The following is a 15157-nucleotide window of genomic DNA, read 5'->3' as shown; positions in this document are numbered from 1 at the left end:
GGATTCATGCTTTTCTGATGGTTCCCTGGGCTGACAATTACAATATGTTGACAGAGAAGGAGAAAGTGAAAGGAGGAAATCTGCTGACCCCAGGGCTGCTTGACAGGAAAAAGAAGGGAAAGGTGTTTCAGGAGGTAGAGGTGGCAAGGAGTGATTTTGTGGGCAAAACTGCAACATTTTCAGAACATGGTCCAAGGCAGGATTGGAATCTGATCCAAGACATACAAGAATCTGCAGGTTTTAAAACCCCTAATTTCTGTATTTGAGCCTGGTGTGGGTGAACTTTGTCAGTATTTTTAGCTTGCAAGTAACAGCAGTCCTGTCCCATCTTCACTTTTCTTCCTACCACTTTCAGAAACCTCATAAATCCTGTGGATCCTGCTAGTACTTAGGCATTGATCAGATTCCTGGCACAAATGTTAGAATGGATTTCCTGGCTGCTGGGATAAAAGCTGAATAGAGAAGCTAAGGAGTCTCTTTCGTAATTTCCCTTAATAAACACCAATGAAATAAATCAGAGGTGGTTTAGGCTTAGAGCCTGGAACAGCTGCACTCAGGGAAGTCCATTTTGACATTACACTGGTACCTCTGGATGCAAACGGGATCCGTTCCGGAGCCCCGTGCGCATCCTGAAGCGAACGCAACCCGGGTCTGCAGGTCGCAATTCGCCGCTTCCGCACATGCATGTGACGTCATTTTGAGCGTCTGCGCATGTGCAAGTGGCGAAACCTGTAAGTAACACGTTCCGTTACTTCCGGGTCGCTGCGAAGCGTAACCTGAAAACGCTCAACCTGAAGCTACTTCAACCCGAGGTATGACTGTACTATGATGCACAGTTAAATAATAACTATTAGCTTAACAATGTAGCTAAGTATTAGAGATGCTAAGAAATTCCTCTGGGTTGGGCCTGAATATCAACTTTGGGGATCACATAATGCTCGTTGAAAGAAAAGAAAAAGCTTTAAAATCCATTCTGGAAAATAATTCCCCTCTAAAAGGTTGTAACTCCCCAACCTGCTAAGGGGAATGGAGTGAGGGCAAAAGTCCACTCTAATTGAGAACCCATAGGAGAAGCTTAGTGGGCTGTGAGCCCCCATCCATGGTTTTCAGTCCTGTAGCCTCTCTTCTCTCTTTCTACAGTGGTACCTCAGGTTACAGACGCTTCAGGTTACAGACGCTTCAGGTTACAGACTCCGTTAACCCAGAAATAGTACCTCATGTTAAGAACTTTGCTTCAGAATGAGAACAGAAATCGCGTGGTGGCAGTGGGAGGCCCCATTAGCTAAAGTGGTACCTCAGGTTAAGAACAGTTTCAGGTGAAGAATGGACCTCCAGAATGAATTAAGTTCTTAACCAGAGGTACCACTGTATAGCTCTTTTCACCAGCCAGGGAAATGAGCTTTAAATAAAGTGAGTGTGTGTCTGTGTGTGTGCATGTGATGTGCTGTTAGGATGAAAAGTGGCTGGCTGGCTGGGAGAGGTTAGTGGTTTATTTAGATCATTTCTATATGGCTTTATCTACACACATACACAAGCACACACAAACAAGCACACACACATATATACCCTAAGCAGTGTTCAAGAAAATAAAGCAAGAGGCAACTAAAATATTACAAAAATACACCACTACATATAAAAATGTTACATAAATAGAAAACTATAATAAATACAAACTGATATCAACATGCCTCCCCTCTCAGCCTCCTGGCTCTCCCGCAGGATGCAACCCATCCTCCTTGGGCCCAAATAAACTCACAGCTCACCCACCCAAAATCTGACAAAGAGGAGGGCTGCTGGAAACTGCTGACATCAATCTAGTCTCTCACTCTAGGCTTCTTTTTTAGGAGCAGGCTCAAGATGGATGCAGCTTCCTCAGGCTGCTCAGGGCTGTGTCTTATTCAGAAATCAGCTGCATTTTTCCAGGAAGAGCAGGTTTGGTAAGTTTCCCAGGGGGTCCCAAGGATGGAAAAAGGACACCAGCCACAGATCTTTCTCTGGTGTCTCTGTGCACACTCCTCCTCCACCACCATCAGCTGTTGGTTCATGGTGGCACTGGTGAATTTGGATTGGTTTAGGCACAAGTAAAGCTATGTCCCGGTACGTCTGTATCTTTGGGAAACTATTCAGCTGATTTCCAATTCAATCAGATGTGTATGTGTGGGTGGGTGTATGGTGCTCATCCATCTCTTTGAAACATTAACAAACACAACATAAACTTTAATCATAGCTGCATTCTGGAATAAACTATATAAAACCAGAACCCAATTTTACCTTGTAGTATTTGCTTTCAGTGTCATTTTGAAACAGTGTAATACATTTGCTGTCTAATCTCCAGTAGTGACGTTTCCTCTGTGTTGACATAAAAACAATCAAAAATAATTTAAGAGAACTTGAAGAAACAATGAAATAAAATTAAATGAGATAGTGCAACTTGAAGATTGTGAGGATGACAAAGAGACACCAATTTCATTTTCAATACAGAGAAATACTCAATGGTATTGTTTTAAACTTATGCAAAAGTAATAGGTATTTTTAAAAACCTTTTTTCCCCTTGTTGTTCCCTGAAGACTGCATTTTCTTCTACATAAGTTTCATCAGAGATGTATACTTGGCTTCCCCCAGAAATATCTACATACAGCGTGCTGTCACAAGGGTTTCAGAATGTTACTACAGCAACAGTTAGCATTCTACATTAATTGACCATGTACAGACTGAATCTAACAGGTATTACCCTGAGTGATCGTTAAGATTACCTAGATATGTCTTTACCAGGCAGTAATGGAAGTTGTGCTATGTTGTAAAAGGTAAAGGACCCCAGACAGTTAAGTCCAGTCGCAGATGACTCTGGGGTTGCGGCGCTCATCTCGCTTTACTGGCCGAAGGAGTCGATGTTTGTCCGCAGTTTTTCCAGGTCATGTGGCCAGCATGACTAAGTTGCTTCCAGCAAAACCAAAGCAGCGCACGGAAATGCCGTTTACCTTCCCGCCGGAGCGGTACCTATTTATCTACTTGCACTTTGACGTGCTTTTAATCTGCTAGGTTGGCAGGAGCAGGGACCGAGCAACGGGAGCTCACCCCGTTGTGGGGATTCAAACCGCTGACCTTCCAATTGGCAAGCCCTAGGCTCAGTGGTTTAGACCACAGTGTCACCCGCGTCCCATGCTATGTTGTAGTTGTAAAAAATGGGCAATTACATTTCAACTAGAGTTAAGGTTAAGTTGTGGGTAAGAAAACGTAATTGGAAGTTTGTGTTTAACTGGAAGCTGGATAATTTGTATGAATCTCTCTCCTTCTGTTGTACACTGGCATACTTACAAAGCTGACTGAGAACAGAACAGTGAGAGCCTGCAAGCCTATTCAGTATAGGCCTTCCTTTCATTTGTACCCATTCTGCTAAAAAGGTGATCAACCTGTGCATCACAGGTTAGATAGAATGATCAAGAGGGGGAAAAGGACTTTGTTGGAGTCTAAATGCTCCTTCCTCCTTCATGCATAATAGCTGGCCTGCACTGTGACAGCACCTTAGGGCTCCATCTGACTTTACTTGAGTTGTAAAGGCACCAGTCTTGTCTGTGTCCCTCTCATGCAGCCCCAGGGCCTTGGAAGATATGGCTAATGTTTGCTGCCATGATGTGTCTTCTTCCTGTGCCAGCATAAACTGAGGCAATAATGTCATGACAATAAGCCAAGGAGCATAGTCGACGGTCAGGACAATACTGAGCCCAATGGACCAATTGTGTAAATCTGTATTATAAGGCAGTTTCCCATGTAATTAGGGAATAGACCATAGTTCTGAAAAAGATGCTTTTAAGGCTGTTTCCATGAGCAACATAATCCAAGGTATTTTAAGGTACAAAAATAGTAGCTTTGTCCAAGGTATAACACAAAACTGGTCCAACAGATATGAAGGAAACTGGCCAGTATCATTCCTCCAAAGTCTTATCTCAAAGTGCCTCATGTTACAGCATTGCACCACTGCATGGCATTGCACAGGGCTATAATTCTAAATGTGCCCTATGAAAGCTATGGATTTCCTTTTTATCTAACAACAACAACGACAAAAAAGATAGTCAGATGAAAGCTGTTTTCCACATCTTGATTTGTTTTCCTTCAAAGTGCTTCACATTCTACAGCATGCCAGGGATAAATCTGACCCTTCTGTTTGTTTTGAAGTCTAATCTAGCCCTGACAAAGGTAGCAAATCTTCCTTAAAACATACTTCAAGCTGTTCACATTCAAAGTTTCCACTCTGCAGTCTGAAACAGCAAGCATACATGACTGACTTTCTTTCTTTAAAAGACTCTTTTGCTCTTAAATAAAGTTGCTCAAGCATACCTCTGCTCAAGATTTTGTTCTGTGGCCTTGGTCTGTCTTTGGAGGGCCCCAAGGCATTCTGTACACATGCAGTAATCCTTGACTGTCAAGGAGAATGAGGGAAGCACCACCAAAATCATTTGGGAGTCACAATTTATCAGTGATGTTCAGAGACTTCTTTTGCTTAACATCTTTCTTACCAGAGTGTCTTTGCTTGTGTAGTGAACCATCCACCCCTCTTTCATCACTGTGCTGCTTCTCCTTTTTGTATGTTTAATAGATTGCACTACTCTCATTAATGGAATATTGTTGCTTGTCGAAGGGCTTAAAAGAAACCACACACCAGTCAATAGATTTTAATAAACATGCAAAACAAATATTTCTAAAGTGAGATATGTTAATTTGTTGTTCTCTGTGGCTATGTCTCAGAACAAGAGAAACAAAGAGTAAGGCTAGTACTGTTGGCCCGTAAGAAAAATTCCATAAGAAAAAACTCCTATCAGAGCAATACTTTTACTGGGCCAACCAAAATGACACGCAAATGAAGCAATAGGTAGATCCTCCCACACCCCATGTATGCCATTCCGAGGGATTTTGGAGGAAGAGCAGCTGACATAAATATACTAAATAAACAATAAAAATTTATACACGGCTCTGGGTACAAACTGTAGCATTATTCTGGCACAACAAGGGCATTACACAGGGGTGCAAATGTGTGGGTTGGACTTTTAGACCTGCATTTTTCCACATCTATTCTTATACACTAATATTTGCAGGAGACACTAAATTTTTAGTGCCATGTTAAGTTTCAAAAGAGGTGAAACCTATCACCTTACTCCTAGGGTGATATATTGACAGTTATAGCTAGCAGAGGTAACAGTGGAAACAAGTTCAACTATGTGCTGTGCAAAAACTCACCTGATCATCCTATTACTCTCATCCTGGTCAGGATCAGCATCCTGCATTTCTCCATTGTCATTCTGGTTCATTATTGCCATCTCAGCATCATGACCCACAGATTCCTCCATTTCATCCAAGAGTCCACTGTTTCTTTCACTGTCATTGTCATCACTTCCCTCTTCCATGACCACATCAGACTCAGCACCCGGGCTAAGCAAATCTGGAATTATTTTGACCACGTTATTGTGAAAGCCTTAAAAACAGATCCAGTGTTAACTCTGGCATGAAACTAAGCTCGTAGATATGAATACTGCTTCTAAAAGAGCATATCCAGCAAACAAGCAAGACTTTAATTCTAAAATAGCTTTGAGAAATCTACTTAAATTTTAAAAAAGTCTAGTGTATTCAGAATAGGATGGAGAAGTTTCTTTTAACTAACAGCTAAAGCTTTAGAAAAATTCCCACAAAGCAAGTCAAATAGCACAGAGGAAAATGTTGAAAATGCAAAACTGTATTAATTACAGTATGTAATACTGGAATATGGGCTTCAAACACTTCTCCTCAACTTTCTTAAAAATAGCATTTTTCTAAGCATCAAGAGTGAATCTAGAACACTGCAGCTGAGTGTGCCAGTGCATTTTCTTTTATGCTTTATCCAGAAATAACATCACACTGGTGGAATGGGGCCAGTTCTCTAGTTTCATTTCTATCTGCTGATACACGTTTTGTGCCAGGAGGAAATTGTTGAGTCTTTCCCCAATGATCCTTGCTTATTTATAATTCTACCAATCTTGCTTCCCACCTATGGAATGAACTTTTAATAAACATTTGTGTAATCATTGGATGGATGACAATCCTCGGTGACAAACACTCTTCTGTCGTTTCCTGCGAGGCACTTCCCTAAGACAAGGATTTGGCAGGCATAACAACCTCCACCAAGGCAAGGAGAAATGGTTCTCTTTCTAACAGTGGCATATGAGAGCTTGCTTTCACAGAAAGGACTGCCTACACACAGAGCAAGAGTACACAATCGGTTCTGGGGAACTTCAACTGGGGATAGAACACTAAATGAATTTAAATGTATGCAAGCAAAATGCCCATCTAGAGATGCTGGTGAAACTTGCTTATCCGAGGCTCAGATATGAGCTTTTATGGGACGTGCAATACTTATCTCAAAGAAGAGGCAAGTTTTAGGATTCCTAAAGTTTTCTCTAGGTATAAAACTACATTTTCAAAGGGCCAGTGGGACCTTTTTTGTCATGAAGGAATGTTACCAGACACTGGAGAAGAGGGGGCAGTAGGAAGAGGCACCCCTTCTCCCCTCTTTGTAGTTGTCCAGAACACAGTCACACATTTATATATAAGAAATATTGTATTCCTCTTCCTAGATTGTCTGACATGAGATTCAGGTATATGCCCCTCCTTCTCTGACTTTATAAAAGAAGCAACTACTTACGTACATAGATAAAGTAGAAGACTCACATGTTCCAAACTTAACCTGCCTTGGTTTTCCATTCTTTATAACTCAGGAAGTCTAATAAATATGCTCACTTTGTCACATTTTAAAGCATCATATTGACAGCTCATTCTCAATTAATATTTTAGTGTACAAGTGTATAATGCAACCTATGACTTTTCTTTAAAAATAACCCCTCATCTACTTCTAAGTGTCTTCTCTCTATGCAATAGGCTTTTAGAACATGCATTGCTACAGCCTTCAATGCAACTTACCTCCATTAATGGCCACTTCCCCAAGGCAATTATTTGGCACTTTGGGTGCACAGCGTTTGTGACAGTTGAACCTGCAATCTAATTAAAGATAAGATGCATAATTTCAGCTAATGATACTGTGACATCAACAGGTGTCAAGATTTGTACATTGCAGCATATAACAAAAGATCATTGTAAGATGGTCTCTTTTGGTTTGATCGTAATTCCAAACTCTGCTTTGGTGCTAACGTAAACAAGCGTGGGGTGGACCTCAGGCTTACAAAACCTGCACTTGCAATTCCCCACTTCCCTTCCGTTGCGTCCAATTCTCCAAAGTTTGGTTTGCATTTTCCCCATGAACCAGGACTGCAAAACATGGTTTGATCCTAGGTTGCAGGGCAAATGCAAACCCTACTTTTCCGGCTGAATGATAGGACTTATTCACACAACACCAAATGTGGTTTGACACTGTATCTTACATGAGTCAGTATACAGAATGACATTTTTATTCCTTTTTTTTAAAAAAAATTATTATTAATAATAATTTTCAAGAAAAAGGAAATAAGCATGACATTATCAAAACAATTGGTTTTCCCCCTCCCTCAGAATACAGCATACTTTCCCATAAATCTATATACGTAGTTGGGGGGGTGTCAGTCATCAGGATGTTTATTTGAATACTTTTTTAAAAAACGATGCCATATTTTAACAAAAATGCCATCTATACCTCCAGAGGGGTAAAAAAATCTGCACAAAAAATCTGAACTGTGATCTGAATCTTTTTATTCATTTAATTGAAAGTATTTCTACATTTAAATGCCTCTGAGCAGTATCCAAAAATGCAAAAGAAAAGCAATAAAAAAGAGTATCATAAAAACAGAGATACAACACAAATACCAGTAAAACAGTATTACAAAAGCCACATAATAGCAGATATTATAAAAGCATCCAATCTTAGGGGGTCTAGGAAAGCCTTGGAAAAAAAAGATTTCTTTAGAAGATGCTTTCTATACTTTATCCGGGTTACCTGGCTATGGTAGGGGACAAGTAGTCACTGGTTTTATTACTGAGCCTACAGCTGCCTGCCCACTACTGAGATCTCAATAGGCATTGCACATTCAGTTTCAAGCATATTTTTGCAGATATAAAGGCCAAAAAATATGGAGGGTTTGTTTACAGCTTAAAGCTGAAATTTTCAGTTGCATTCTATGCCAAATTCCACATACTGTGCTTTTTCTGCACCCCTGCAGAATCACATTACTCACAGATTATATATAAACAGAAAAAGCAGAATGTTGTGTAAATAAGGTTCTCAGGAAGAGCATCATTTCCTTAGGAGGTTTTGGTCCAGGAAAGTACATGGAAGCCTTGTATATTTCTGTATATTTTTGTCTTATCTTCAAGGGTCAATGAATCAAAGCCTTACTTTGGCAGCTGATTTGATTGCCAAAGGTCATGCCCACTAATGATGAGAGCAGTATTATCAAAGCTGTGTGCAATCCACCATTCTGCATGAATGCTCAAAACTTCATGTTTTCATTAAAAACAACAACAACCCATTCTTGTTTTCTACCTCCTGTGGCTATAGTCAATGTCAGATGAGTCTGTGGTCAATATATGGTGAAATTTCTAAAGACATAATTGATGCATTAGGGTGTCCAGAAGTTGTGGTCTAATGCTTCTGTGTCCCACACAGCTCTTCTGAAGAGCACAGAAGGGAACTGGCAGAAATGGATTTTCTCATCCCTCCTTTTACCCTCAGCAGCCTCCCATCCTTGCCATAGGTCAGGGTCCTTGTTGCATGCGATGGCTTGGCATGGGGGAAGGGGATCCCCCAAGATTAGGCAGAGGCAACTTCTGCGTGCACTTATCTCTGGATCCAACCCCATAAGTAGCAGCAGCAAAACAAAAACACACATATGAACTTTTAAAAATACATAACTGGAATTCTTGGAAGCATATGACAGAGCTCCTCTGAGTTCTTAAATACACTTACCTTTGCATTGCAATCCCTGCCTAAAAAGTCCCTTGAGTAGCTTCTTACAATACTGACAGACAGTTGGCCGTGTATATGAATGGATCACAAACGTATGAGGCACTTTAACCTTGGAAAGCAAAATCTTGTCAAGTTGAATAGGTCGCCCAATGTATGACTGTGAATTGGATCTCTTCTCTCTCCCAAAAGACTCCGGAGGTGATTTTTGCTAGAATGTGCATATATGGAGGCAGATGTTTAAAAAGTCATTTTAGCAGACACTGTTTTTAACAAACATATACCTTGTACATTCAAATTTGGCTGTGTGTGTGTGTGTGTGTGTGTGTGTGTGCATGCGTGTTTTATCTATATCTTTATCTATCCACCCATTGCATGGGCTTGTCACTGCCCTCTCCACTCCCTCACCTTCCATGGCAGCTTTTGTTGTGAAAATCAAACTTCAGGGAAGTGTGGTACCAATAAATGTCAGGGCACGGGAAAGTCTTGGGCATTGCTGAAGGACTAGGTGCACAGTTGCTATTTTTGCATTACATTTCTTCCCCAGAACGGATTGACTCAGTATACTTTAAAATGAGATATGCTTTTTACTCTTCCTTAACACATGCAAATTTATGCATTAATTGAGTAAGTAATAAATCAATTATAAACACAATTAGCTAAGTTTTTTTTTTTAAGCTGGGTGACAGCTACAAAATACCACCTTTGTCATTGGATGGAGTTTTGTGGATTCTCTTTCCTTGGAGATTTTTAAGTAGAGGTTGGATGGTCATCTGTCATGGATGCTTTAGTTGACTTTCCTGCTTTGCAGGGGGTTGGACTAGATGACCCTTGGGGTTCCTTCCAACTCTACAGTTCTATGATTCTAACAATGTATGGCAAGAGCTAAGGCTTTTCTCAGAAAATACAAATTTATTGTAAAAATGCCTGCTAAAAGTAAGATCTACTGCTCTAGACTCATACTTATTTATCCAATGTGTTGGTGGTTAGTTAAAGAGAGATGTGAATAATTTTTTTTTCCGGGTAGCCAGCCAGATTCCTGACTCAGGAAGCCTGGACACTTACCAGGAAACAATTGCTTAACTAGATTACATTATGGAAACTACAGAAGCCAGCAACCCCTCCAGGCACTACGCAAATCAGTACAATTATTTCTCAAGAAGTATATTGCTTTTAGACTGGACAGCACTGTATTTCAAGCACCTTCTGCAAATCCTAAGAAGGTTTCACATGTGCAGATATTTAATTGGACAGCTGCCTAGCTGTTTCAGTAAAGCTGATTCAACCCAAGCCATAAAAATATTATAAGGCAGGATGTATTGTACTTATGTGATTAAAAATAAGCAAGGTATGTTGCCTTCGGTACAATTTAGTAGAAAATCAAATTTTAAAAGACGTTTCAGCTTTGTGTCCTTTTTTAACAACAAAATTAAAAAGGTAGCTAAAGAGATCTGGGTAGGCTAACAGAAGCTACAACGCATCTAAAGCAATGGCATCTGCTTCTACATGACAACAGCAAGGTCTTTGTGGATGAATTGAAATATTGATTGAAATAAGAGAGTGACAGCTGCTAAATAGCAACAATGGCTTGTCTGTTCTCTCTTTTACTTGGTTCACTTAGGACTTACAGGCCTGGAATATGCCTGGAGAGACTATTTTATGATGTCTATTAAAATATTAATATTTTTAAAATACTACCTTTAAAAACTTGAGACAGAGCTTTTTGAAGGACTGCCTACACACATACCATAAGATCAAGACGGAGCCACTTGTCCACTACTAAGACCAGTGAAATTGGTAGGCACAAGAGGGAGTTATCAGTAGTGGCCCCACATCACTGCCACCTGACCTCTGTGAAGCTACCACCTATTTATTTTTGCTGGCTTATTTGGGAACGATGTTCTGTGCTGCTATTGAACTTCTTGGGTTGGTTGAAAATGCTGTTTTTGTTTTTGGTTATTTATTATCAGTGGTTTCATTAAAGTTGTGAGCTTTGCAGGAGCCTTTAACTGTATACTACTTTATTATTGTTGGAAATTATATTTATTTTATTTTAAGCAGCCTTCTGTGGGTTTTACTTATAAAAAACAGCCAACTCACAGACACACACACACGTCATACAAACATATAGCAGGAGTGCTCCAATGTCTTTTATAACTGGAGATGTCATAGACTGAACATATGACTTATACAGTGGTACCTCAGGTTACATACGCTTCAGGTTACATACGCTTCAGGTTACAGACTCCACTAACCCAGAAATAGAACCTCGGGTTAAGAACTTTGCTTCAGGATGAGAACAGAAATCGCGCGGTGGCAGCGGGAGGCCCCATTAGCTAAAGTGGTGCTTCAGGTTAAGAACAGTTTCAGGTTAAGAACGGACCTCCAGAACGAATTAAGTACTTAACCTGAGGTACCACTGTACAGGCAAAGGTAATTGCTGTACAGGTAATTGCTTGCCCCTGCCCCAGCTTCACATAGGGTTGGGCAAATGGTTCAGATCTGCTGTTTGAAAAAGAGCACCAACCACATGTGCATATCTATGTAGCTTGAGGGTTTTCATGGACCCAGACAGCTGAGCAGTGGTAACTTCAAGCCCTTTTGTGAACAGTTAAACTCCTGAGAGATAACTGATCTCTGCCGAAAGCGGGTATTGAAGTGACTTCAAAACCCACAGAGTTCTTTTACTGGTGTGGTTGGTGTTCAAGATGTGCCTGCAAAGGTATATTTTATCCTTTACAGCCAAGCTTGAGCAATTGCCAGTGAGTGTGGATGCTAATGAACTAGAATAGTCCAATGGTCAGACTTCTTGTGTTCCTATGATTTCAGTGAGTCAACTCTGAGATCGAGTTCGTTGGAGATCACCCAAGACTGAACTACAAAAGAGCATCTGAACTTCTAATTTTGAAAATACATTTTAAGATCAAAATATATGAAAAGCATGACCACTTTTCCAAATGAAAGAAATGTGGCACAGCACTACTTTCATTATGAAATTAATTCACTGCAAAATTTGAATTGCTAAGCATTTACCATTTAGCCATATTAGGGGTATAAAAGAAGTACATACCTCAAAGGTAGGGCTTGTAGGAATCTAGATAAGGAAGACCACAGTCAAAACAAACAGAAAAACAAAACATAAAGCCATGTTATTTGGGAAGCAAATATAAAGTTCAATTGTTCAAATAATAACAAAAAAGTTTAACCAGTCTGCATTTATCTACCAACACTATTATTTGTTCAAACTTCTATTACATTTGTTTGCTTATTTTAAATATTTCTATGTTGCCTTTGGGGCTTCAAATAGGATTCAGAGGGTTAGACTATTTAGTAATGAAAACAACTTTCAAAAATTGTCAAAAACAAAATGTATAGAACCTTTGGATTACAAAAAAAGATGATTAATCCCACTGTTATTTGTATGTACTTCCAACAAATGGGACCTGCAACAAAACGCTGAAGTGTGGAATGCCCCTATTCCAACTAAGAGCTATAGTCTTCCCAACCCCACTACTGATTTGTGTACTTCTACAAACCTGCTGATACTTCCCTTCTTGTGTTTGGATGGTGGCATATCTAGGAGATATAGATAGGCATTTTTTATATGATCGAATGCTACAAATCTGTACAAAATTACATGGAAATAAGTCCCATTGAACTCAATAGAAATTACTTCTGAGCAGACATGCATAGGATTACACATTTATTTAACTGTAAGTAAATAATATCAAGTATTATTGTTTTTGTCTAGATGAAGTTTGCCTCTAAACTTATCTTAGAAGACTGAGCTTGTCCTAAAATGAAATCTGTCCTGAAGCTTTAAAAAACATTTGCAAATGGACTTGTCAAATATTATCCCAGTCACTCCTGTCTTTGCTGTCATGGTTATCAGGTGCTACCATGATACACTGATAAAGGCAGGTTGCCATTCTTGGGTGTCCTTGCCTTTGTGGAATCAACTGAAAATTTTCAAATAATAGAACTTCAATTAATAATACTTGACTGGTATTCACAACACAGATACAATGTTTTGAATATACATTTAAATGCACAATTTTAAAGCAAGAATCATTTTCCCCCGTTGTTTTCTTGCCACGTATCACATGAGAAAGACATGTGAGAAAGTAATGTCTCACCCACACTTAAGATTTCCTGCATCAGAACAAAAGCACTTTGTATGAAGTGCCCCAAGAGCTATGCTGGCACAATCTCACAAAATATGTCTTACAATGGGACTTTCTGAACTCTTCAAAGGTGCCAATGCAAATGTTTACACATTCTTATTTAGGTTATGGCCTTACTGCCACTTGAATTGCCAATAAATCTGTTATAAGTCCTGTAGTGAAAGACAGCAATTTGTGTTGTGTAAATGTGTCAGCCCCTTTGACCAAGCCAAAGAGCTTGAGATTGTCTAGTGAAATTTCTTCTTCTTCAAACACTACATCCCAGTGATAAATCCCAACTATTGTTGGAAATGTCCAAGGAAAATTGCAGGTACTTCTATGTGTTGAGGACAGTGAGCTTCTGATTTGTCACAGTAGTAAGTCATTTTGGACATGGAGGAAATATTTAAAGGCAGATTGTGACCCTGCTGCTTAAGAAGACGACAAAATCCTAGTAAGTGTCCTTAAGCCCCTGGGCTTGCCCCACAGCTCTTTAGTGCTCTGTGTATTAATTATTATAATTGTTTTTTTATTATTCTTACATCTCACTTTTGAAGTGCAGTGTGCTTTATAAGATTTTATCTTTATTTCCGTATGGAGATAAAGCAAGTCCACTAATTTTCTCATCTACCCTAGTAGCCTATAGCCTACTTTTGATGACCAATGACTTTCTAAGGCATCAGAGAAAAGGGGGTATTTTACAATCCTGCTATCCAGAGTTGCCAGGGAATGAACCTAGAGCCTTCATGGTGTGACCAGATGCAAAGGGTAGACAGAGCTCCTACAGCTTTAATAGTTGTGTAGAAGAGAAAAAAATAAAAATTGCAGCCTGTGAAGATTGTCATGCAACTATTAAAGCTTAGGAAAGCCCGTTCTCTCTTGTATCTGGTCATCTGATGCCTTCTGCAGGTAAAGCCTTTGCTCTACTGAGATGTAGTGCTCTCCTTTCCACAGCAATTCCTGTCAGCAAGTTCCTCTCGCAGGTCCTGCTGTTAACTGATTGGGAAGAGTCAATAGTATAGCAAGGCCAACCCAATGAATGTGTGTGCCTGAATGGGGATTTGAACCCGGGTACAGCTCCAGTGGTGCTGGGAAAGATTGATGGCACTAGGAGAAGGGGACAACAGAGGACGAGATGGTTGGACAGTGTTCTCGAAGCTACCAACATGAGTTTGACCAAACTGCGGGAGGCAGTGGAAGACAGGAGTGCCTGGCATGCTCTGGTCCATGGGGTCACAAAGAGTCGGACACGACCAAATGACTAAACAACAACAGCAGCTCCAGTGCTAAGACCACTGAACCTCCATCGCTAAGACCACTGAAATTCACTGAAAATTATTATGCACCCCCAAAAGATATGAAAAGAATGCTGACAACACTTCTGTAGTGACCTTATTTATTGGACTGGGCACTGTGTATTGAGGGGCTGTGTTGCTATGTTACTTAATCATGCATGTAACTAAGTAGCAACATAGCACATTAAGAGAACAGGAATTACACCAGAGGGTTTTTTAAACCTTATTATTCTTCAGACTTTGCTAAGACAGTGGGTGCTCCTAATTCTTATTGGAGCTTTTTAGTGCTGGCATATTATAAACAGACTCTGTTCTAATGGATATTACAGTTCAAATATGGAATGTGACTCCATAAGAAAAAGAAAGCTGAAACAGTTTCAGTTGGTAAAATATGTATGGGGGGGGGAGTGCACTGAGAAAAAATATGCATGGGAAAGATGCACATGTAAGAAAACATGTGGAATGTATAAGTAATTACTTTTTAAAGCCCATGAGAGTTTATTTAGAGCAATGTTTGTATTTTGGATAAGGGAGGGGATCTTTTGTTATTTTTATTAATGTAATAGTTCAAACTATAATCTATATAGGTCTAGCATGATAAGTGCAAGTAATAGATGTTTTTAAAGCTGATTAAGAGTGAATCTAGCTTTCATTTTCTGTGGCAGGCTAGCTGATTATGGCATGCAATATTCTGCACATTAACATTTATATTAAAATTTTACCAGGTGTGGGTGTCTGTCCGGCCAACATGTATGGTGCCATTATATAAATCAGTGAATAAG

The 15157-nt window shown here is 39.7% G+C and overlaps 1 protein-coding gene across 6 annotated transcripts in view; it reads right to left on the bottom strand.

Annotated features, from left to right (window-relative positions):
- Nucleotides 1-15157, bottom strand: part of PRKD1 (protein kinase D1) — a 98630-nt gene that overhangs the window by 13539 nt on the left and 69934 nt on the right. For 5 of the 6 annotated variants that reach the window (XM_053381195.1, XM_053381173.1, XM_053381206.1 and 2 more), the window contains 6 exons: nucleotides 11988-12011; nucleotides 8921-9128; nucleotides 6946-7023; nucleotides 5233-5434; nucleotides 4515-4638; nucleotides 2272-2349 (listed from right to left, as the gene is read on the bottom strand). In XM_053381195.1, coding sequence (XP_053237170.1) covers nucleotides 2272-2349; nucleotides 4515-4638; nucleotides 5233-5434; nucleotides 6946-7023; nucleotides 8921-9128; nucleotides 11988-12011 — 714 coding nt within the window. The remainder of the gene's footprint in view (nucleotides 1-2271; nucleotides 2350-4514; nucleotides 4639-5232; nucleotides 5435-6945; nucleotides 7024-8920; nucleotides 9129-11987; nucleotides 12012-15157) is intronic. The other variant, XM_053381184.1, reaches the window with a different exon arrangement.

Source organism: Podarcis raffonei, chromosome 1 (genome assembly GCF_027172205.1).
Source record: "Podarcis raffonei isolate rPodRaf1 chromosome 1, rPodRaf1.pri, whole genome shotgun sequence".
NCBI classification, from domain to species: Eukaryota; Metazoa; Chordata; class Lepidosauria; order Squamata; family Lacertidae; genus Podarcis; species Podarcis raffonei.
This window is presented reverse-complemented; position numbering and strand designations above follow the sequence as displayed.